Source organism: Epinephelus moara, chromosome 8, assembly GCF_006386435.1.
Source record: "Epinephelus moara isolate mb chromosome 8, YSFRI_EMoa_1.0, whole genome shotgun sequence".
NCBI lineage: Eukaryota > Metazoa > Chordata > Actinopteri > Perciformes > Serranidae > Epinephelus > Epinephelus moara.
The window spans coordinates 13,249,505-13,271,058 of NC_065513.1; the positions used below are offsets into that span (position 1 = coordinate 13,249,505).

General features: G+C 41.5%; 1 protein-coding gene across 1 annotated transcript in view; it reads left to right on the top strand.

Annotated features, from left to right (window-relative positions):
* Window positions 1-19,595: 19,595 nt before the first annotated feature.
* The window catches only part of LOC126393860 (transmembrane protein 132D), a 36,063-nt gene continuing 34,104 nt past the window's right edge, over window positions 19,596-21,554 (top strand). The window contains exon 1 of the mRNA XM_050050250.1: window positions 19,596-20,247. Within this exon, the coding sequence (XP_049906207.1) occupies window positions 20,172-20,247 (76 nt within the window). The 5' untranslated portion in view covers window positions 19,596-20,171. The remainder of the gene's footprint in view (window positions 20,248-21,554) is intronic.

Here is a 21,554-nt window from a genome sequence, read left to right on the forward strand (position 1 = left end):
TTGTACTCAGGGTAAAAAGTATGATCCTTCCTCTATATTGCAAATGAGAGGAAGAGAACTTAGTGGTGTTGACTACACCTCAAACCGCCATGGAAGGTCATGGTCAGGGCCTCTCTTTGTAATAAACACAAGGCTTCTTTCATAAACAAAGGAGAGAGAAGAGAGGGTGCGTGTGTGTGTGTGTGTGTGTGTGTGTGTGTGAGGGGAGGCGAGGGGTGGGGGGGTGTAAATAGACTCTGTTCTTATCTTTGTTCAAATAGAGTGGAAAGGGAAAGTCAGAAAACACACAAAAGGGAGAAAGGAGAGTGGAAACAAAGCCAGGTACAAGATAATGACAAGGTCAAGTGTGCGCTCAATGGCTCAGTTCAGTCGGAGAGCGATAAGGCCCAGCCTGCTGACAAGGTGTGCGCAGCAGAGGGGAATGGGAGGTCAGGTAGGGCTCTGGGGATAGTTCCCTCTCCCACACACACACATGCACATACACACACACCAAGTAAATTGGAACTTCATTTGAGCACCTGTCTTTGGGACTGCCAGCTCTCCAGCACCACCTGCTGGACAAGTTTGCAACACAGCTGATGAGTGGACAATGTGAGTGACCACAATTCCAGCTCAGATGATGGCAAAGCAGACAAATTCAGCCTCCCTAAAATGAAAAATGTCTGATCTTCAGCTGAGTATCATTACCACCAGTACAGGGGTTCTTATGGATGCTACAGAAAAAGGATAAACAAAAATTTAATTTTACACATCATGGCCTTGCATACATCGTACCCCGCTGTCTGGAGTCCAGTGTTGTATAATGACAGCAGTGTGGGAAGCTTTGAAAACTCACCAACCAAAAAACAATGCCGGCTTGAAAGGCACGCTGCCAATGTATTCATCAAACCATTTCCTGGAGCAACTCCAACAATAACCAACAGTTTGACTGCAAGAATTCTTGTCTCGCTTTGATGTTTAAGTTTCTTCTGTTCCTGAGAGTCACATCACTGGCTGAGTGAAATTTAAAAAGGCACAGAGCTCCTCATCCGACGTCGAGCATGACATTAAGTATGATTTCAAACGACAACAAATAAAGTGCGAAAGGGCTACAGGCTCGCAACTTACTTTCACGGAGCATAAAGGATAGGATTAGTTGAAGGCTATCTCTGATGTGTCACTCATCTCCAGGATAGAGGAGAGGGAGAACACAACATAAAACGTCTTTTTGGTGGACCAGCAAAGCCAGAGAGGAGTAAGAGAGATGGAGAGATATGCTTCAATAGATATCTGATACAACTGGTCCAGACACTGACCCTAATCCTGATCTGGAATTCTGATCTCATGGATAAAAGGATAAAAAGCCTGTGAGGTGGGGGGGTTCAGGAGAAAAGGGAGGCCTTGGACAGATACTCAGAGGTGGGCTGGGTCAGTGGGACGTCAGGCAGCACTTTGACCGCACCGAGCCTTGAAGATGCGAGGGGCCCTCATCCAAGTCTCATCTAACACGGCCAGGCACGGGGTGAGCACTGAGAGAAAACACCAGGAGAGTGGGATTGAAGTGAACTACAGGGAGCTGGCTGGCTGTGCTGTTGTGACTGATAAAGCAGTGAGTCAGCTGCTCTTTGCTCCTCTTCATTTGACTGTGGAGTAGTATTGTTGGAAGAAGAACTTAGGCAGATAATGCAACTGTATGAGTAAATGGAGCATCCACTATTAAATCTTTATTTTCTTAATTTTTGAATAATAACCTGTTTGGGTGAAGTCACGTAATTTGGGAACAACAAGAGCTAATGAGAAATCTATACAAATAAACAACTTTGCTGACAAATAATAATGAACACCAAACAGTAAGATTGCAGATTTCGTGATATTCTTCCCTGTTTTTTGAACCACACCTAAGATGGCTTTTGCCTTTTCATTTTCTTTTACTTTAACGCTCTCCAAATAAACTTCACTCCACCATATCAGTAAATGCTCTAGCATGTTGTGATAACTCCCTGATAAACTAGATGGACTAGAGGTGCTACCCCCACTACAGACCGTTCATTAGCATTTGATGTCTGGATCATTTTTCCCTTATGGCCCAGGCACACCAAACTGGCTTCAGAGAACTAGTAGTGACCAAGTTCATCTGCTGCATGGCATGACATCGCTGTGTCTCGGCCAAAAAAGTTGTACATGAACACACCACAGAGACTTCAGCCTATGGTCAACCAGCTCGGACCTGAAAAGACATAAAGAACTCCTGCCTCACTCAGATGACATATTGAGGTAAAATGTGACAGTTTATTTTTTTTAATGGTTAAATCTATTTATCAGCTCTGTCATTTTTGAATTAAATCATTAATGTAACATAACTATTCATTAGGAAAGATACTGCAACTTTTCTGCCATGCTTTCCCTGTTCTTTTGCTACCTGTTTCCTCAGTGCCATTGTCTACAATGGACATGTGTGTGTGTGTAACACTGATGGCTGATTCTGGATTACTGTGGCTGACATAGACTCACTGCATATTTAATATTTTTTAAGTGACAAAAAAAAAAAAAAATCTAAAAATAACTAATATGACACAGTAGCATAAGATTTTAGGGCACCTGGAATTTTTACTTTAGAAAAATGTCCCATTTTACCTGAATGCGTTAAGTACTCACTCAAAACCCTGCACCATGAAAACTTCTGTGTACTGTAACAAAAAATGTGATGATACATCGAACAGTTAATGAAACATCCTACCTTTGTTGTTATGCTCTCATTGTTTTTGCTGCAGCACTCTTATCACTAAAAAGATAAAATCAGCATACCACATGACTCACCTGGCAAGTTGCAGCGATTACAGTGACTTTTTTTAGTCATTGGTTTGCCCATCCTAGTTATCTTACACCAATAAAAATGACTGTTTCATTTACAGCAGATTTGTTGTAGCAATGCAACAACATGTTTGGTGACTGGCTGCTAATATCTAAAGAGCCCCACATGTAAAACCTTATTTGTTCTATTTTACCTGACGTCCCAAATAACCTGACATCTCCCTAGTCATATCAAGTGAGCACATTTGGAACATGGCGTTAGGTGTTATTGTTATCTGACAGGGCTGTGGGAGTATGTCTGAAACAGACACTTAAGAGTAAAGAGGTTTCCTTTGAATGTTTTCATCCAGGGTTTACATACAGAGATCACTGTATTCATAGGGACAGAGCATGATTTAACTAATCTGTTTTGCTGTAATTTGGAAAAACAACCAAATTTATTTTAGCTGATATTGCCATCTAGTGGTGACACTGAGATATTTGATTAATCATCATTTCTTCAGGTCCATGTCACGGCAGGTAATGAAGGACTCCAGATCATTTCCTTGGCTTTATATCATGGAAATGCACCAATGCCAACATGTACCAGACGACAGCTTGCTTCCAGGAGGAGGCAGTCTTAGGTCAGAGATTGAGGCTTACCCAAACACACACACACAAAATCCCTGCCAGAGCCTCTGCTCTGTGTGCGAAGGATTAATCGGCTGTAGCAGGGGCCCTGATGGAGGGGGAGCCGAGCGTAGAGAACATGGCTGGCCCCCACTCTATCAATCAGACAACTCTTCTTCTACCCAAACCAAATTGACCTGCCGATGCATCGGCCACGTCCGAGCTCTGTGTGGAAATAAATCACATTGAATCAGAGGTAGGTACCTGTCAGCTCCACTGAATGCACCATCCCTCCCTCTGCTCTTCCTGGATGGAGAGCTGTGTCTGCCTGCATGGCTTGCTACCTCACACAGGGCAGATTGAACAGCTCACTGAACTTCACATGCAGACAATTATGGAAAGAGCTTTTTGAATGTATGATGGGCTTTGGCTGGGTCAGTTATCATGTGTAAATTTATTCTGACGCAGTTGTGGGATTAAGGAGTTGTTTATTGTGCAGTGCATTCATCAATTAATCCTCTTGTATTATCCATTGGCTCAACCACAGCCGTAATAACCATCTGCAGTAAAAACTGTCTGAAGTGGTCAAAGGCAAGTGTAAAGTAGAAGTTTTGAAATCAAACTGTAACCTCCTCTCCTTGAAAGAGAATAAATTTAGGAAGATTTGTCTGGCTGGCACTGGTGCAGAGTTGTCGATATGTCCTTGCATCAGTGCTGACAAGACAAATTCCCTGACTCTCATTGTACTTGATGAATACAGTGATTTGGAGTCTAATTCTCATTAGAAATACAGCCACAACAGTGTTGCATGCCTCCCCCCATCCTTCAGCTGTCCCTTTATTCCCCCAGTTGTAAAATCCGTTCCAGGGGCTCTTAGCTCCAGGAAGTTTCACAACATGAGCAATGGTGTGAGGGGAGATAATGTGAGGGAGGCCAGGCTCTAAATCTCAGTTCTGCTCATCTCCTCTCATCCTCCGGTTCACCTACGCAGCCGGCTGACAGATGACACAGTGTGCGGTCCAGGCTGCATCTCTGTTCCTGGGTCATCCATTGCTCCCGGAGTGATAAGTGGCTCTGTCCTGGTGTGGCTCATCCTGCTGCATACACAGTCAATCACACGGGCAGAGGCAGAGTACAACAGCAGCCTGTGGAGGACAGCAGAGCAATAACAAAACTCGAGGTGACATCTGTATCCGGCTGTATCACCTGAAGTGACAAAAGGACTTCCAATGAAGGACTAATGTGTTACTTCTGCTTTTAACACCTTAACTGCTAATGAACCACAGTTTCTAGTTCTGTTTGTCAAGTTTAAAGAAATTAAAGTCATGAGGATCATAAGCACTTAAGAATACACACTGTAACACAAGTCTAAACTTGTGAGACAATGCTTATAAACTACATATAAGCATGGATTAAGAGATTGGTTAGTGAGAGAATTGTATGTTTGTGGGCCAACACACTAATCAGTGCCTAATGTATTTCCTCAGAGGGTTGGTTCACTCAAAATAGAAAAACACATTGTTTTCTCAGTTATGACCAGACTTTTTTTTTTTTGGTAGTTTTTATTGTTGTTTTTTTTTTGTTTTTTTTTTCATTTTTAATTTTTGTTTCTCAATTTAGTTTAGTTTCAGTTAGTTTCCAGAGTGGCTTTGCTATTTTTATTTGTTTATTTAATTTTGTCTTATGTTGTTTTGGTATTAGTTTATTAGTATTATTGTTATTATTATTATTATTATTGTTGTAAATTATAATACAGGGGTATTTGTTAGGGGCAAGATATAAGAAGTTCAGAAAATGTATTACAATACAAACAAAACACTTTGTGATGGTAGTTGACTCACAGTACACATCCCGGTCTCAATAAACAGATGCACCCATGCCTCCCAAGGCTTGTTAAAGGGAAATTTCGGTTTATTTCAACCCGTCTCCTATCGTCCTAAATTTGTTTCAAGTGACTAGTGACAAAATAATAGTTAGCATGTTAGCCGTTAGCCTAGATACAGCCGTAGCGTCAGACCTGTTAAAACGTAAGTGAACGGGCAACCTTCAAGTGCAAAGTTAGTCCACTAAACAAGCTTTTTTCCACAAAGACCGCCTCATATCGTTAGGATAAATGTCAGAGAACATATAGAAAACGACATGTAAACGTGTTGTCTTACCTTACCGGTGTGCTGCCATGTTTGTTTACCATTTAGCTCTGCTTTCCAAAGCGCGGCCGAAATCTCACGAGAACAAGCAGCAGCAGCTGCAAGGCAGAACCGGACAGTAGCCTGAAAGGTTCATTCATTTATTTTATGAAAGATTCATAGAATAATGGCTGACGTTTTGCCAGACTTAGACTTTGTGGAGGAGGAATTTGATTTTGCAGAGTTTGATGGCCGCCCTTATTTATTTGAGCCAGAATACACTGAAGAGCTTCATGAAATTGAAGAACGGAGGAGGAGAGAGAGAGAGGCGCAACAGGTAGAGGACGAGAGAGGAGGAATGGCTGCTGCAAGGCTGCGTAGCTCTGGAGATTGGTGGTGTACCTGTGAATGCTGTGCCCCAGTGCCCACAGAAGAGGATTGCCTCTGTTGCAAGGAATGGGACCGGTTGCAGCCTTATTTTCAAGGTCTGGATGTGACTGAAGACGAGACACTTCCACCTGGAGTAGTATCCAGCTGGGCTTTATCTAGAGCTTGCGAGATATATTTTGGCCGTGCTTTTGTTTTCTATATGTTCTCTGACATTTATCCGAATGCGGTCTTTGTGGAAAAAAAGCTTGTTTAGTGGACTAACTTTGCACTTGAAGGTTGCCCGTTCACTTACGTTTTAACAGGTCTGACGCTACTATCTAGTCTAACGGCTAACATGCTAACTATTATTTTTATGTCACTAGTCACTTGAAACAAATTTAGGACGATAGGAGACAGGTTGAAATAAACCGAAATTTCCCTTTAAGTTGGCAAATTTGACCAAATTGAGAAAACCGAAATTTCCCTTTAAGTTGGCAAATTTGACCAAATTGAGAAAGACTAAAACTAAAGACATTTCCTGTATATTTATTTTATTTTATTTTTCATTTATTTTATTTCATTTTATTCTATTTTATTTTATTTTTGTTCGTTTTGTTCAGTACACAATATTGTTTCAGTCATGGGACTGAGACAGTGGGCCCCCCCAGGCACAGATATGCAAAAGACCCCACCACTTCTCCTACATAGAAGCAAGACACACAGACTTTGTGATGGTTTTGCCTCTTTTTTCATTGTTTTGCAATCATTGTGCATCTCTGTCTCTTTGCATCTCTTTGTGTTTTTTTATGTCTCCTTGTGGTCATTTTGGGTCTTTTCCTGCTCTGTTCGTGTTAATTTGAGTGACATTTTGCAGGTGAAGGCCAGGGCGGCCCCGTGACAGTTTGGGCCCCTGACCCTGTAGGCCCATTCAGTGATTCATCCATGGTTAGAAGTCTATTTTTATTTTTATTTTCATTTCATTAACTAATTTTTTTTTTCAAACCTAGTCTTGCTTTTTAGCTTTGTTTTAGTTAAGTATAATAACCTTGGTTATGACTAGTGGTATGCAGCCATTCAGACAGTGTTTTGCCTCAGTTTTGACATTTCTGAGATCTCTTTCACAAACCCCAATACAATGGAGGCAAAGCAAGACATTTTTCACAGTAAAACCATGGAAAAATGACATAAAAAGTCACCAGTCACTTTTCTAACCAGAAAAATGTCCTTATTACTGATACTCCACATAGCACACTGTGGATTACAGATTAAATAGGAGTATTTCTTTACTAGAAAGTGGTTCAAAATTGAATTTTTTAAAATGTAATATAAGTGTATTGGGGATGTGGTGAAAAATCTCAGGAACTAATATCTCAACAACTATGCAAATGAAACCAAAAACCCTCCACATGGCTGAGTACCACTAGAGGTATGTCAGAATTCTTCATTTTATTTTATTTATTTATTTGGAATATGGGTGAACTGCAAACCATCAACGTCAAACTCGACACAGTCATAAAATTGTGGGATACAGATACGCAGTGTGAAGTTAAATGGATACAACATGGCAGTAACACTGCCGGGACTATGGCTTTGATTCCCTCTGGGATTACCCTCACTAGAGACGTGTGCACTCCTGGCACTGTGAGATGCTCTGAATAAAAGTCTGTGCTAAGGCGAAATCCCCAGTCACACACACACACACACACACACACACACACACACGCTTCACAGGAGATAAATGAAAGGAAAATGAATGCAGTCCAGAGCTGAATTCATTTTACATCCCACTGCATGCTCAACAAGCAGCAAGGTGCAGCCTTGGAGCACTAGATGGCAGCACAACCGCACCGCTGCACCCCCTCCTAATTGAATATTTTGACTTTCACACATTTCACCTGATTATTTCTATGACATAACATGATTACATACAGTGTCATATCTGTCCATTCACCTGCTGTTAGATTGACATGTTGCCTGCCCCAAAACTCCTCATGTGTCCTCCCCAGCAAGAAAAAAAAAATCTAATAACATGGCTGGCTAACTGCTCAGCCTGCATGTCATGCTGTTGTGAGCTTGCACGAAAAGAAATATACATAAATTAAAGTTGAGCTCTGACATCAACTCATTGGCCTTTTCCTAAACCACCCTCTGGAGATGAATTAAAAAAACGTCTGACTTTTGGAAGAGAATATTCGTGTTAATCCTCTGGACCTGATCACAGTTTGCCAGGTAATTCCTGGAATTTGGCACTCTATCAGTGAAAGGGAAATTGGGCTTAGATGTGGAGCCCCTCTGGTCCTGCAGAGTCTTAAAGAATGCTGAAGGGGAAGACTTGGAAGTTTGATATTTACAGTCTGCTTTACTACTTAGGCTGCTGTTTCTGTTCAGGTGCAAAAATTTCTTCAGAACTGAAACACATGCACTTTTAAAAATATTTTTCAGCATTAAAGGTTTAGTGTGTAGGATTTAGGGGGATATATTGGCAGAAATGGAAAATAATATAATAAGTATGCTTTCTTTAGTGTATAGTCACCTGGGCATAAGAATTGTTGTGTTTTTGTTACCTTAGAATGAGGCGTTTATATTTTAGCAGCCGCTCCACAGCGAGAGTGTCAGAAAAACACTGACTTTTTAATGTGAAACTGCTTTATTCAGTTTTTTTACTGGTTTGAATCTGTTTGTTTAAGAGAGAAGAAGACCTCTGTGGATAACTTAGCTCCTTGGAAAACCTCCTGAATGCCTTGATCTTCAGTTATGAGAGAAAACAGGTGATCAAGTCCTGGGCTAATGGCTCGTTTCTGATAAACTGAATAGCATCAGAGAAACACTGATTTGTAACATGAAACTGCTTATGCTGTGTTTCCCGGTTTATTCATCCATTTGTTGTGTTGGAGAGGAGGAGACCTCTACGGATGATTCGGCTCCTGGTAAAAACCTCCTGGACAATGAACACTGAAGGAATTCAGCTGGTTGAAATCTGCATACACACCACTCGATGCCACTAAATCCCCCTAAATCTTACACGCTGTTCCTTAAATCAATGACTAAAGCCCAGCAAATAACAACAGAAAGCAAACTGCTTTCAAATGTACATAGTCTTGAAACATAATCAGACTTCCATGTATCCAGGTCTCCAAGAATCCAGTGGCCATATCCGAACAGAGACCCATCCATATTGTGTTTGTCAATGCAATGTCCAGTGTTGGTGTATATATACATATGTGACTGAGATTCCTGCCCGTCATGATTCACTCCATCATGGCTGACTGTGCTCCCCAGAGCGTGAGGGAGAAGCTTATCATCTGTCTCCTCATTTCATGCCCTGTAGCAAGCAGCCTTCAGCTATGGAACAAACTCAGGATGTAGCCATCATTGACACACCTTCATTGCTACACAGGAGACATATAGGGGAAGCAGTGGGCACAAATCTAATCATCATATTTAAAAGGAGTTTCAGGTGTGATATTCTTACAAAAATGTAACCTTTCCGCTGCAGCGTTTTCAGGATAAGGTGAGCTGGCTACAACCTTAAAATGTGCTGTAAGCTGAGATAACCTATCCAATATCAGCAACTAATGAGGCAGAAAGAGGAGCTGGAGCAGACAGACACTATCATTTCAGCTCCATACGTTTTCTTGTGCAAGATAAGCTTTGTCAGAGGTCAGATACTGTGTGATAGTTTGACCAATTTTCAGCACTATTTCTGGGAACGACTGTCGATTTGATGGCAGCTTGGATTGTCGGCCGTGGTGAATGAGCAGCTGCAGTGCTTTTGGCTCACAGGGGAAATCTGTTTGGGCTGCCTGGAGTTGAACTGCAGAGCACTTTTACTCCTGGTGAGAAGATTGCTCTCATGTTTTATTGAACGTCGCCACCGGCACCTCTCATCCTTGACAATCTGATTCTACCAAGGTCCACCTCATGACCTTAATGTTCAACCAATGGGGTGTTGCAATTCACTCTCTCTGACCCTTCCATCAACCTCATCAGCCTCATAGGTCCTTTGGGTAGCATTTATGGGCCACTCTCAAAGTGGATTGATATCTGTGCTGCCTGCCTGCATTGTACTTAACTGTCCTTGCACTTAAATAACCTGTCATCTTTGCCCTTTAGTTCAGTTCTCCGATTACAGACAAGGCTTGACATCACTTTATCATCTTTTCTTGGTTCTCTTTCACTGTTAATGTGCGCAGCAAACAACCTCCTCATACTGAGTATGTACATGTCCTTTTGGCAAACATATTAAATTTGGGTCAAGGCCTCTCAGCTTGCCAGCAACTGAAATAAGAGTCTGTCTAGTCTCCTTGTCTGACCTCCAGAGCTGTCACCCAAATTGTATTGTAGTAGAGATTTAATCCACTAGAGCTGTCATGGAGCCAGTGGTGCTGCCATAAAACAGTTCTCTATTATCCATTTTACCACTTAACCTCTACACAGTTTCAACAAAAGAGAAAATACAGAGGAAATGAGGAGGTAATACGTAGAGATATTCCTTTACAACCCCAAGATGAGAAACTTCTTTCAGGGCATCTGTATAACAAGATTAGAAGTCTACAGCTATACCACTGTCAATGTGAGCCTGTACTTCTGGCACAGCAGAGCTAAATGCTAAGGCCAGCATGCTAACATGCTCACAATGACAATGTGAATATGCTGATGTTTAGCAGGTATTAAGTCTACTTTATTTAACATCTTAGTTTAGCATGTTAGCATGCTAACCTTAGCTATTTAGCACTAAACACAGGGCCATGAATCAAAGTTTCACAGGTGGATTATGAGACAGTATGCTCCTGGGCACTGTTATGCAAGGGGCCCCACCATCTCTCCTACACAGAGGCAAGATACATAGACTTTGTGGTGATTATCCATCCCTTTGTGGTTGTTATGTGTCTCTTTGTGTTTTTGTGTCTCTTTGGGGTAATTTTGAGTCTTTTTTTTTTGTTATGTGTCTCTTTGTAGTAATTTATGTCCCTTTCCCACTGCACACACCCCCCCACTAACACTCATTATCATCTGGCCTTTTAATGTCATGAAAAAGGTTACAATCCGCATTCACACCGGGGTTAAATGACTGCAGTAGTCACGGATATTTATCAGCTCCAGCTCCAATCAGCTTCAATGGAAATACAACACCCGGGTAGAAGCACTGATTTTCCCTTTTGCAATGACAGGCCGCTACAAAATCCTACCCATCTCTGCCCAGGCAGCACTTAAACATCATTCTAAATTTAGTTTGAACCGAGTTTAAGAGACTGACTGAAGAAGTAAGACTTACAAAAAAAGGAGTAACCACTGTAACATTTTCACTGACCACCATGGAGCTTTCTACTGTTTACTAACCTGTTTTTCCAGCCTGTCCATAACCTCAAACACAGCACACCAGGGAAAAACATGCTTCAATGGGGATTAATGAAAGTAAAATGAATGCAGTCCAGAGCTGAATTCATTTTGTGTAGCTCTGGTCTACAGGCAATAGGAACTAGCCCATCACCTATTTTTTATGGGTTTCCCATATTTAAAACAACAACAACACATTAACGTGCTAATTTGGTGGAAAATGGGAATTATTGAAGTAATTTTGTTTCTCTTTGAGGTCATTTTATGTCTTTTTTGGTAGCTTTGTGTCTCTTTGTAGTCATTCTGTGTTTCTTTGCAGTTGTTTTGCCTGTTTTAGGGTTATTTTGTGTCTCTTTAGCCCTTTTTAAATAGGAATTGTGCAACTTTGCAGGAAAGCCCAATCAGTCTTCTTTCAGCATTGGCAGTATAAAAACAAAATCAGGGAGTGCAGCAAAATGCCGCCTACCTACTTTTGTTTATACAGAATGTGCCTTTTTCGGGACAATGGGGGGCGTGAGCAAGTAACAAAACGTGTAGCTCAGCGTGTGACGTAAACAGTGACGTGGGAGGGAAGCCGCGGCTGGTCAGTCCTTCGGCGATTCTCTCATAAGTTGGCGGTCCTTCACCGTTACTGTCATTTGACGGTTAATGGCTTCTTCATTTGCGAGGGCAATTCCTTGTCTCCCCAGTTGCTCATCTTTACAGTGTCTGTCAAGTTTGCATTTCCCTCGTGCTATTAGCTGCTCATTCCTGCTATCAGCTGTTTCCTGTTTATCCACCGCCAGTGGCTCTTTGGGCCCCAAGGCCTGTGCCTAGTAGGCCCATTCATTAAGCCATCCATGCAAAATGCACATAGACATATTAGAATTTTGACCTAATTTTGACACTAGATGGAAAGTCAGGGGATCCCCAGAGTGATTACAATTCATTCTGAGGGATACATGGCTGTATGAACCAAATTTATGCCAATATATACAATAGTTGTTGAGATATTTCAGTTGAAACCAAAGTGTGGATGGAGCGTCTGACATTTCCATACATACAGCCATGGTGCTAGCATGACTAAAAATGTATAAATGATAGATGAAATAGATAGATGAGAGGATCGTAAAGAATTTTCAATGAGATATCTCCGCTTTATCGTGGCCTGAATAGTGGATCACTGATCTCATTTCCCCTACAACCTCCTTAAGATAACTAAACTGGAAATTAATGAGATGATTGTTAAAACATGAGGATTATATGCCTCACAGATGATCTTGGTAGGAGACAAACTAACTGTTTGATAATTGCCTTACATGTATTCTTTTCTTCTTTGGTCGCTACGAGGAAACAAATTTCTCGATGTCGAGATCTTATTATTGTTTTATGTCACTATTGTTAACATATTTCTTGGATAATTGTCAAGAAGGCAGCTTCCAGTAAGAATTATTTAGTCTCTCAGAGACATCAAAGCTTCCTCATTAGGAAATAAAGAAAATATGAGATAGAAGAAACGTTTGTATCGTAGAGCGAGGAGCAGATTTTACGCAGCAACCTAACATCTGGTTTTCACCCAGTCAGATTCCATCTGCTTTCTGCTTTTTCAGACAGCTGTGAGACAACACAAGGAGATGACAGATTTTTTTGTGTTTAGAAATTTTGCTTCGGCTCAATGATCCTCAAGTTCCTATGCTTTCACATAACTATTGATTCAGGGGGAAACAGAATAAACTCTTCCTCAGAAAGTTTGATGACTTTTTGACTGTTCTCTGAATTGAAGACATCATTTATAACTAGATACATAGTATTTAACTGAAATCCCCTCTTGGATTGCTTAATAAGTTCAGAGAAAAAAAACACTGCAACACTGACATACATCACATATCTCAGTCACACTCAGCCCAGATTGGACGCTTTTTTCTTTTTACCCGAGAAGTGACTCAATTTCACTCAAAATGCAAACAATCCTCAGTCGCTTCATGCATTTTGGTTATTTGTCAAGACATGTAAACATCAATTCAGTCGTCAATCAAGCGTGAGAGCCAGTCTTCCTGTAAAGTGGCTGTTGTCACTGTGTTAACAGTGTGTGTGTGCTTGTGTGTGTGTGTGTGTGCACTACAGTATTGGCTGTGCAGAGGTCTGCAGAGCCCTGTCCTGCCTGCCTTAGTGTGTCTGATTTCTCTGTTGTGGTGGTGGGATTACTCCGGGGATTAGCAGGATACTGGCAGCACCCATCGATGGGACAGAGATGACAGTTCCCATCATGTAGTCTCCCGCTTCAACCCCTCGCTGCTCCCCGGACTTAAAGCGGCACAAACAGCAGATTACATGAGTACGACAGCAGGGGAAGAAGTCACACATCACACAGTGGAGATTAGGCTGAACAAACTCTTCTTCGGCTGCCTGGGGGTATTCAACCCAAACATGGAGAGCTGTCTCTCATGGCCCAGTTTGGGCTGGATTAGGAAGCTGCAGACAGCATTTCTCTGCACAAGAGTTTGGAAAAACAACTATTGGTATGCTATTCAAATAAAAGAGTGAACTTGTGAGTAAATTTGCTGTTGTAAGCATCAGTATGTCAAATAAAGAGCGTCAGCAGGACTTTCATCTCTGTTTGTGTGGCTATCACAACAAGAAATGATTCTGTACTTCCAACATCCCAGTGGCCAGAGGAAAATGTTGGCATTAGACATCCGTGCAAATCACAAAATTGTTACATTTGTACAATTCAAACGAAGCATATCAACATTTCTAAAGTAACATAATACATGAGCTAACTTTGCCATCTGGAGGTGGATATGGTGGGGATGGTGGATGGCATGTCACCTTGGCATGACACTGCAGACTGCTGTTCGAGACCAACATAAACAGTGTTATGTAGCTGGTTACTACTGTATTTTCAGCAGCTTTTTAGCCCCAAAACTGGATGTTTTTAAGCAACCCACTGCTGTTTTTCCACTGGCTCTTTATTCCCCAAACATGGGTGTTCCTTAGCTTCTGTTAAGAAACGTTTTATTGACCTGTCATTGTTTTCCAGCCGGGATAGTGGCATTAAATGTGAATGTTTTTCTTCTGAGCTATCACACTGTTTTCAGCTGGGATGTGCCCCCAGAACTGGGTATTTTAAGCCAAAAATGATCTTGTGGTTTTTTGCCTAAACCTAACCACATGTTAACTGCAGCGTTGTTGAAACATAAAACATATCCGGTACATATTAACATGCAAATGTAACATAACCATGGTCTGCATAAACACACAATGCCAAATTTTCTTCTAGTGACTGGGATGCTTCCAAGGACTTCACAGTATCTAACACACACACAGTTCATAATTGGAATCACTTGTAAGATCCGTCTCAATGCGTGTGTGTGACTCTCTCTTGCAGAGCTAACCAGTGTGCCTCTAAGACCCTGGAGAATAAAGACAGATCCTGCTCCTGTGTGTATTTCAGCCACATGAGCTTGTGTTTGCTCAGGACTCTGCTGTGTACCTTACAAATTTTACATACTTGCAATTAATATTTGGAGAGCAGCTAGCGAGGGAGTGCGGTGGATGCTGTACAAGCGTGTAATATGAAAAAGCCTGCAGCCGTCTTCTTCCTATTAAGGACACAGAAACCATTTTCTCCGTAATTTAATAGGAAGAAACGTTCAGCATCTCAACGATTTGTCTTTTGCCATTTTATCCGCTGTAGAATATAATGGAAAAAGTGTGCTTTAGCACTCTAAGTAGAGGGATTGTTATCCATGGCGGTTTGAACAATGCACAGTCTTTGAAGGTTTAGTGGGTGAGAAGGTATAGATAAATCCTGCTGCAGGTGGGAGCATCCCAGGCTGTAATTGCATGTAGTGTAGTGTACTGGCATGGTTTTAAGAAGTCACTGCTTGATCTGAGGCTTGAGTGGGTGTAGTGAGGCTGGTTTCATACTTATTCACATTTCATTTTTATTTTGGAGTGCAGTTTGTTCCTGTGTTCGGTCGTAGCCACCACCGCCTGCAAAATGCATAAGGTCTCTACCAAATAACAGGCCTTCCTCTGTTCCCCCTATAGACACTTTGTTGCTACCAAGCTCTTGTCACTTTCGTTAGCCCAGGTTGTGTGTTACTGACTCTGCTAAAGTCCTGTTTATCCTGGACCATTGCCTGCAGATTAGTACAGCACTCTTCATTTGGAAATAATGAGTGTTCAAAATCACCGTGCCTAAGTTCTCATGAGTTAATTAAACACCTTCAGCAGATTTGAATATGGAGCCATATTTGCAGAGGTGTCAATTTATCCACTGAGAAATGTCACCACTTGTCACACTCAAAATAACTCTGAATTCAAAAAACCTGTCAACACAGTAAAACTTTCTGAGAACACAACTTTCGGGCTGGTTGTGGCAAAGATTCAAACTTCATTTTCGAGATCAGACCCATTCCGCATCACAAAGCCAACACTGGTGCACTGGTGTGATTTTTAACACTTAGTCTTCCATGGGAGAAATCTCTTGTCAGGGATGCTAACGTCTTTCAGTCACAAAGTCGCAGAACTTTCTAACAAGGCCCCTTTTATAAAGTATTCATAATGTAACTGATGGCTTTATAATGGCTGATAAACCATATGCTGATGTATAGATTTGCAATAACCCCATTAATAACAATGTTTGGGTTGCCAGGCTGTGGAAAAAAAAACTGGTGTTTATTCTCAAACTTACTTTGTCTTTTATCTTGCTTTTGTAGTTACTGAGGAAAAGTACAAAGACAGTTGACCCGGGACTGGCCCTAAACTGTTAGGGACCTAAGCAGGATTTAGTTTCGAGGCCCCCTTGAGTGTGACATGTTGCCGCTTCACATGGCACTGAAACAGCTTGAGTCAGCATTTGTCTGTTACCCCCTATCCCTATAAATTGTCCTCTTAAACCAGCCTCCAAATGTAATTTATTTAACTTAAATCACAGGCTGTCGAGGGATAGCTTGTGAAGATACTTATCCCAGTTTGTGATTTTCATTCTTGTCTTGTTCATTAATTTTGTTTGCAAAAACTGCAAATTAAGATTTCTTTTTTTTTCTTTTTCTACCGCAGAGTCCTGGGAGTGCTCGTTTTGTAGGTGTCACAGTTTTACATTCCTGGTCACTGGCTCTTTCCTGCATGCACAGTCACTCCGCCCTCAGTCAGAAGTTTTTCACTCACCCCACCTCTCTACCTGTCCTACCTGACAACCAATCACCTCTCCATACAGTATTTGCTTAAAAAAATCATATGTATTTCATTATTGTCTCGTGTTCATTTTAAAAAAAAAACCTTTGTAGGGGGCCCCTACAGACCAGGGGGCCCTAAGTAACTGCATATATTATTTAAGTAGAGCCGGCTCTGGTTTGACCTTCTGGAAAAGCGCTGCAGAGCCTCTGGACCACAGTCCTTTTATTGACTAATTATTTAAGGAATAGTTTAACATTTGGGGAAATATGCTCATTTGCTTTCTTGCCAAGAGTTAGATTAGAAGATTGATACTACTTTCAACATGAGAGTGGTATCGATCTTCTCATCTATTTCCCAAAATGCTGAACAGTTCCTTCAACATTGCAATGGCAGAACTGATGGCTTATTAGAAAGTGAGAAACTCATGGGTTTTTTATTAAAAGATTACAAACTTTTACAACAGTATTATCACAAAGTAGAACCCAACAGCATGCAGTATCACATATTCACGACCATAAATACTCTACTCATGACTCTGTATGTTCAACCTTCAGTGCTCTGTAACAATGTTATTGTAAAGATATGCAAATTTTAGTGCACTCGCTCTCTGAGTTTGCAATGAGAATGGGAAACATTAGAGCATCGTGTGTAGCTAAATGCACCTCAGCAGAAGCTAGCGCTATCTGTCAAACAGAAGGATGATGTACATTGAAAACACATTCCCTTTCCTCGTGGCGCTCACATCTATCACTGGTTTATGGCCACTCTCCCCACTCTAGCACATCTCTGCTGTGACATCCATCTATGTCAACATCCTAACTTGCATATCCGGAGGCCTGTGTTGTTTCTCTGTCCTTAAGTGTCTATAACATATTCGTGGCAGGTTTCACCATATGTTGTCTCTGCATCTGCGAGCCATTGTGGATGCTTCTCATTCAGGAACGCTGGAGGAAGGTCAGAAAAAGCAGATTTTCATTTTTTTGTTGTTGCTGCACAGCTTAATGTCATGTTAAATGATGGGTGAATGTGTGACGCTTCTGACAAGTGATTCCCCACACGCACTGCATCAGGTGACTAAAAAGGCTGTTTCCTCACAAGAGCATGCCTCTGCTATGTTAATGAAGATTCAGATGGGAGATTACTCAGGCATTCAGCTGTCAATTCCTCAAGTCAAAACTATTTAATTTACACAGCGGGGATGTGGACATGTGGTTCTGTTGACTTTCAGCTATTAAGGCCTGCTGAATCTCATAAAATATTTGCATATATATGCATGTATGGCAAGCATTCATGTCCTCTTCATACAGTCAGTTCTGCGTTGTGAGTATGAATGTGCATGCAGCACTGAGGGTGTATCTGCACTCTACAACTTCAGCACCAGTTTTTTGGGGGGTAAATCTTCTCAGCTTTTCTTAATACACACTGTAGTTGCTGCCTACTTGTGTGTGAGGAGCAGGTATATAGGAAAGGATCTAAATTATCCTACGGCAGTACTCCACAACGTACTGGAGCAACCCAACACACAGATGCTGCTGCTGCTGCTGCTTATCACAGTGCTGCAGTGCCAGGGAGGAGCTCAAATAAGCTCACAGCAGTAGCTTGTGGCAACTTCCTCCTGTCTACAGATACTGTGAGGTTTGGTCACACTGTGTGTTGATATGTTGGTTAATCCTCTTTATTAGTCAATAAAGCCCCATTACATTTACCGCTACAAGTCTGCAAACAAGTACCTTGTTGGAGGGAAAGACGCCAGTATGTGCACCAAGTTGAACCACTGAGTTGAAAATATTGTGTTCAGTTTATGAAGGATGAGGAACGGCAGTATTTCATCCCACTGACATCTGCTTCCTGTTCCCAAAACATGCAAAAACGATGCATTGCTCAAGTGTTAACATCACTTTCACGCAGCACCTGTACATAAAAAATATCTGGATACATGCATGAATATAAAATCTATCTATCAGCCACTCTGTTAACAAAATGATCCAAAATGAGTTGAAAACCCAACATTTCTGATGCAACTGGGCTGTAAGCAATAGGCAGTCACTCACCTTTGCTTTTACTGACATAGGAACTCCTCTTAACCATCAGAGGGCACTAAAAATCCACTTGATGCTCTCAACCGCTCAGAGACCATTAGAATGTAAATATCACTGGAACTAAGGCTGGTGTAATTTTTCATGGGCAATATGTAAGAAAAAACTGTAAAAGTGCTCATATTTGGTTATATTTATAATGTAAGAAGAATTTTCCTATTTATCAATGTCTAAATTTTGAATGAACAGTAATAATGAGGTAAGTGTGATGTAACCACGTCCTAATTAGCCTGACTTGCCCTGGTTGGTGTCATTATTGTAGTTCATGTATCCAAGGTTGCAATATCTTGGCTCTCTGTGTAAAAAAAATCATTAATAATTTTAGGTAAACAATAATAATCTTCAAACAAGGCAACAAAACTGAATAAAACTGTGCTGTAGAGCAGTGGTTCTCAACCTTTCTCATGTCAAGGACCCTAAATTGAACCCTGTTTCATAAGATTTCACTTCAGGGGCCTCCATCTGATGAGATTTTGGACGAATGTCTACAAATTTTTAACTACAGTTGATGAGATAACTGTGGAGGAAGTGAAACCTGTAATCAGAATAGTCATTCTTATGATGCTTACTCACACTGGGCTCACTTCCATAGTAAATCAAATCATGAAAATAATCTATTTCCCATGTTACTGGGGACTCTCTGTAACTCACTAAAGGGGCCCTAGGGATCCTGGGACCCCTGGTTGGGAACCACTGGGTTAGAGAATAATAGAAATTCAAGGCAAACTTAAGTTAGTCTTTCCAAATGGCTGATGCAGTGTATTTGTTTCACTACACCATGGCCTCCATCACAAGAGAACAGTCACAAAATAAAACAAAAATAAAATATACTTCCAGAGTATTCATTTATATTTATACCTCAAAAATGACATTATTCTTAAGTTTGTATTTGTTTTGATCTTACTTTTACTATGTTCTTACAACGTCACACTTTTAAGACAGACAGGTGAGTCACTACAACCCTGCTTCAAATTTCCGCTGCAGATCTGAACATGTATCCTCCCTGATGGCATGTAGGTTTCACTGTATGTTAACACTGGGTCAACATACAGTGAAGTTCCACATCATCAGATTCAGTGATCAACAATCAGTAGACACTAAATGTGTCATCATTTCTTCTGACATAGCAGTCAAACCAACGCAGGGTTAATCCTACCAGCTGCGCACTGGACGTCGCTTCCTGAGCGGATGAACAGTGACAGATGATGAGTTTAGTGCCCTGAGGATTGCGCACAAGACAGTCAGTGATCTGCTAACAGCCGTTAACACCGCAGAGTCCCGGCAGCCGCGGCGGCAGAGTAGGAGAGCGACTCAATCTGGAGGACTAGTTGAGATATTTCGTTTAGAGGGGGTCATATCGATCGAAACGGAACATTCTCTATCACACAGTCTCAGCTCAAGACTCCTCTGACCGGGCACAAAGTCTTCAGGAGACACATCTCCAGGATCGTTACGCACAACTTTTACGCACAACTCGGGGAACCTGCAGAGGATCAGATCTCGATGCGCTGTCACCTGCAGCACGGACTACACTACAATCTATACTCCCACAGGTGTGATCATGTTAATTGTGCGAACTGCAGGAATGGATGAAACGATCCGCTCCACGCTCTGCTGAAACAACACCAAACCACGGACACTGGGAACGAGCCTGGAACAGCGAGCCGCGCCGGGTGCCAAAATGAGCGTTTACTACCAGAGCTGCTGGAGGATCTTACAGATATTCTTTGCAACAATCACAGCAGTTCTCACGCAAGGTAAGTGACCTGGAAGTAATTGGTTGCGTGTTGTGGTGTATTTAAAGCTAAACTGCCCATCAGTGACGAGTGTAAACCCAGCGTCTGCCATTGAATTAACCTGGAGCGTCAAGTTGGGACTGCCACTGTTTAAGCATTCAGACTCTGTCCACACTGTAGTTAATGATAACAGCTGAAAACCAATGAGCTATTGGAGGGAACTGTCCATCTTGTGCACATGTTACTGATGGGGGTGGGCCTTCTCTCAGCAGTGCCATGCCAGCAGTGAAACAGCCTTCTCCAGAAGTCTAAATAATATATAAATGTCCCCATTTGGGCCACAAACTTACATCCACAGCGATACAGCGTCTCAGTGAGCCAAACATGAGCATTTATGTATTGTGGCAAAGGGGTGTGACGGCAGTGAGTGGGATATTAAACATTTAAGATGAAATCAGTGAGGGGTAAAATACTTGATGGGTTTATATTACAACTTGAGCTGTGCCTTAATGCTCAGTACTTTGCTTCTCTTTGGGAAGTATTGCTTTCCTTCATGGATGTCTGCTAGGAAAAAAAGCCCATTTTCACACACAGCACGGCAAACAAGAAGCAGACAATCTAAATTCCTCAACTTTGATAATGAAAAGGAAGAGAGAGACAATAAAAGCACATCACAAAGGCATTTACTGTAAAGCCTATAACTACCCCATAGAAGGCTATTTCCAGGCAATGCAGGCTGTCTGATTTATGTGGATAAAAGGATGACAAAAATGGAGACATTGTGATAAAACAGATTTCTTTTAAAGCAGCTTTAAGAGTCTCATTGGATGTAGCAATCCCTACCAATCACTGCCAAAGCTTAAGCCTCCCCAACCCCTCTGCCTATATTCTCCACCCTCTCACTACCCAGGCCCTTAGGGCATTACATGCTATATGATCAGAGCGTCGTCTTTGGATGTTCATATAAAGCACTCCATGTACAATGAGAATATCACTCTGTCAAGAGTACTTTGACTGGACAATGAGATTTGACTGAGGAAGTGTTGTCATGTCTAAGTCTTATCCTGGAAAGCGCCAAAGACCAGGCCTGTTTCAGAGCTCCACTGTTGTCAGCACATAATTCATCATCAAGACATAAAGCAAATGGCACTACAGCAAATCGGCAAGAGAGTCTTGACTACAGCACATAAATAAGCTACCAATGAAAAGTTTTGAACACTATATTTAATCATTTAAGGTTAAAGGGGAACACCACCTAACTTTCAGAACTCCAATATGTTATTTCCATTCTCTCAAAGCCAGAAACCAGAGAAGTATCAAACTTGTGA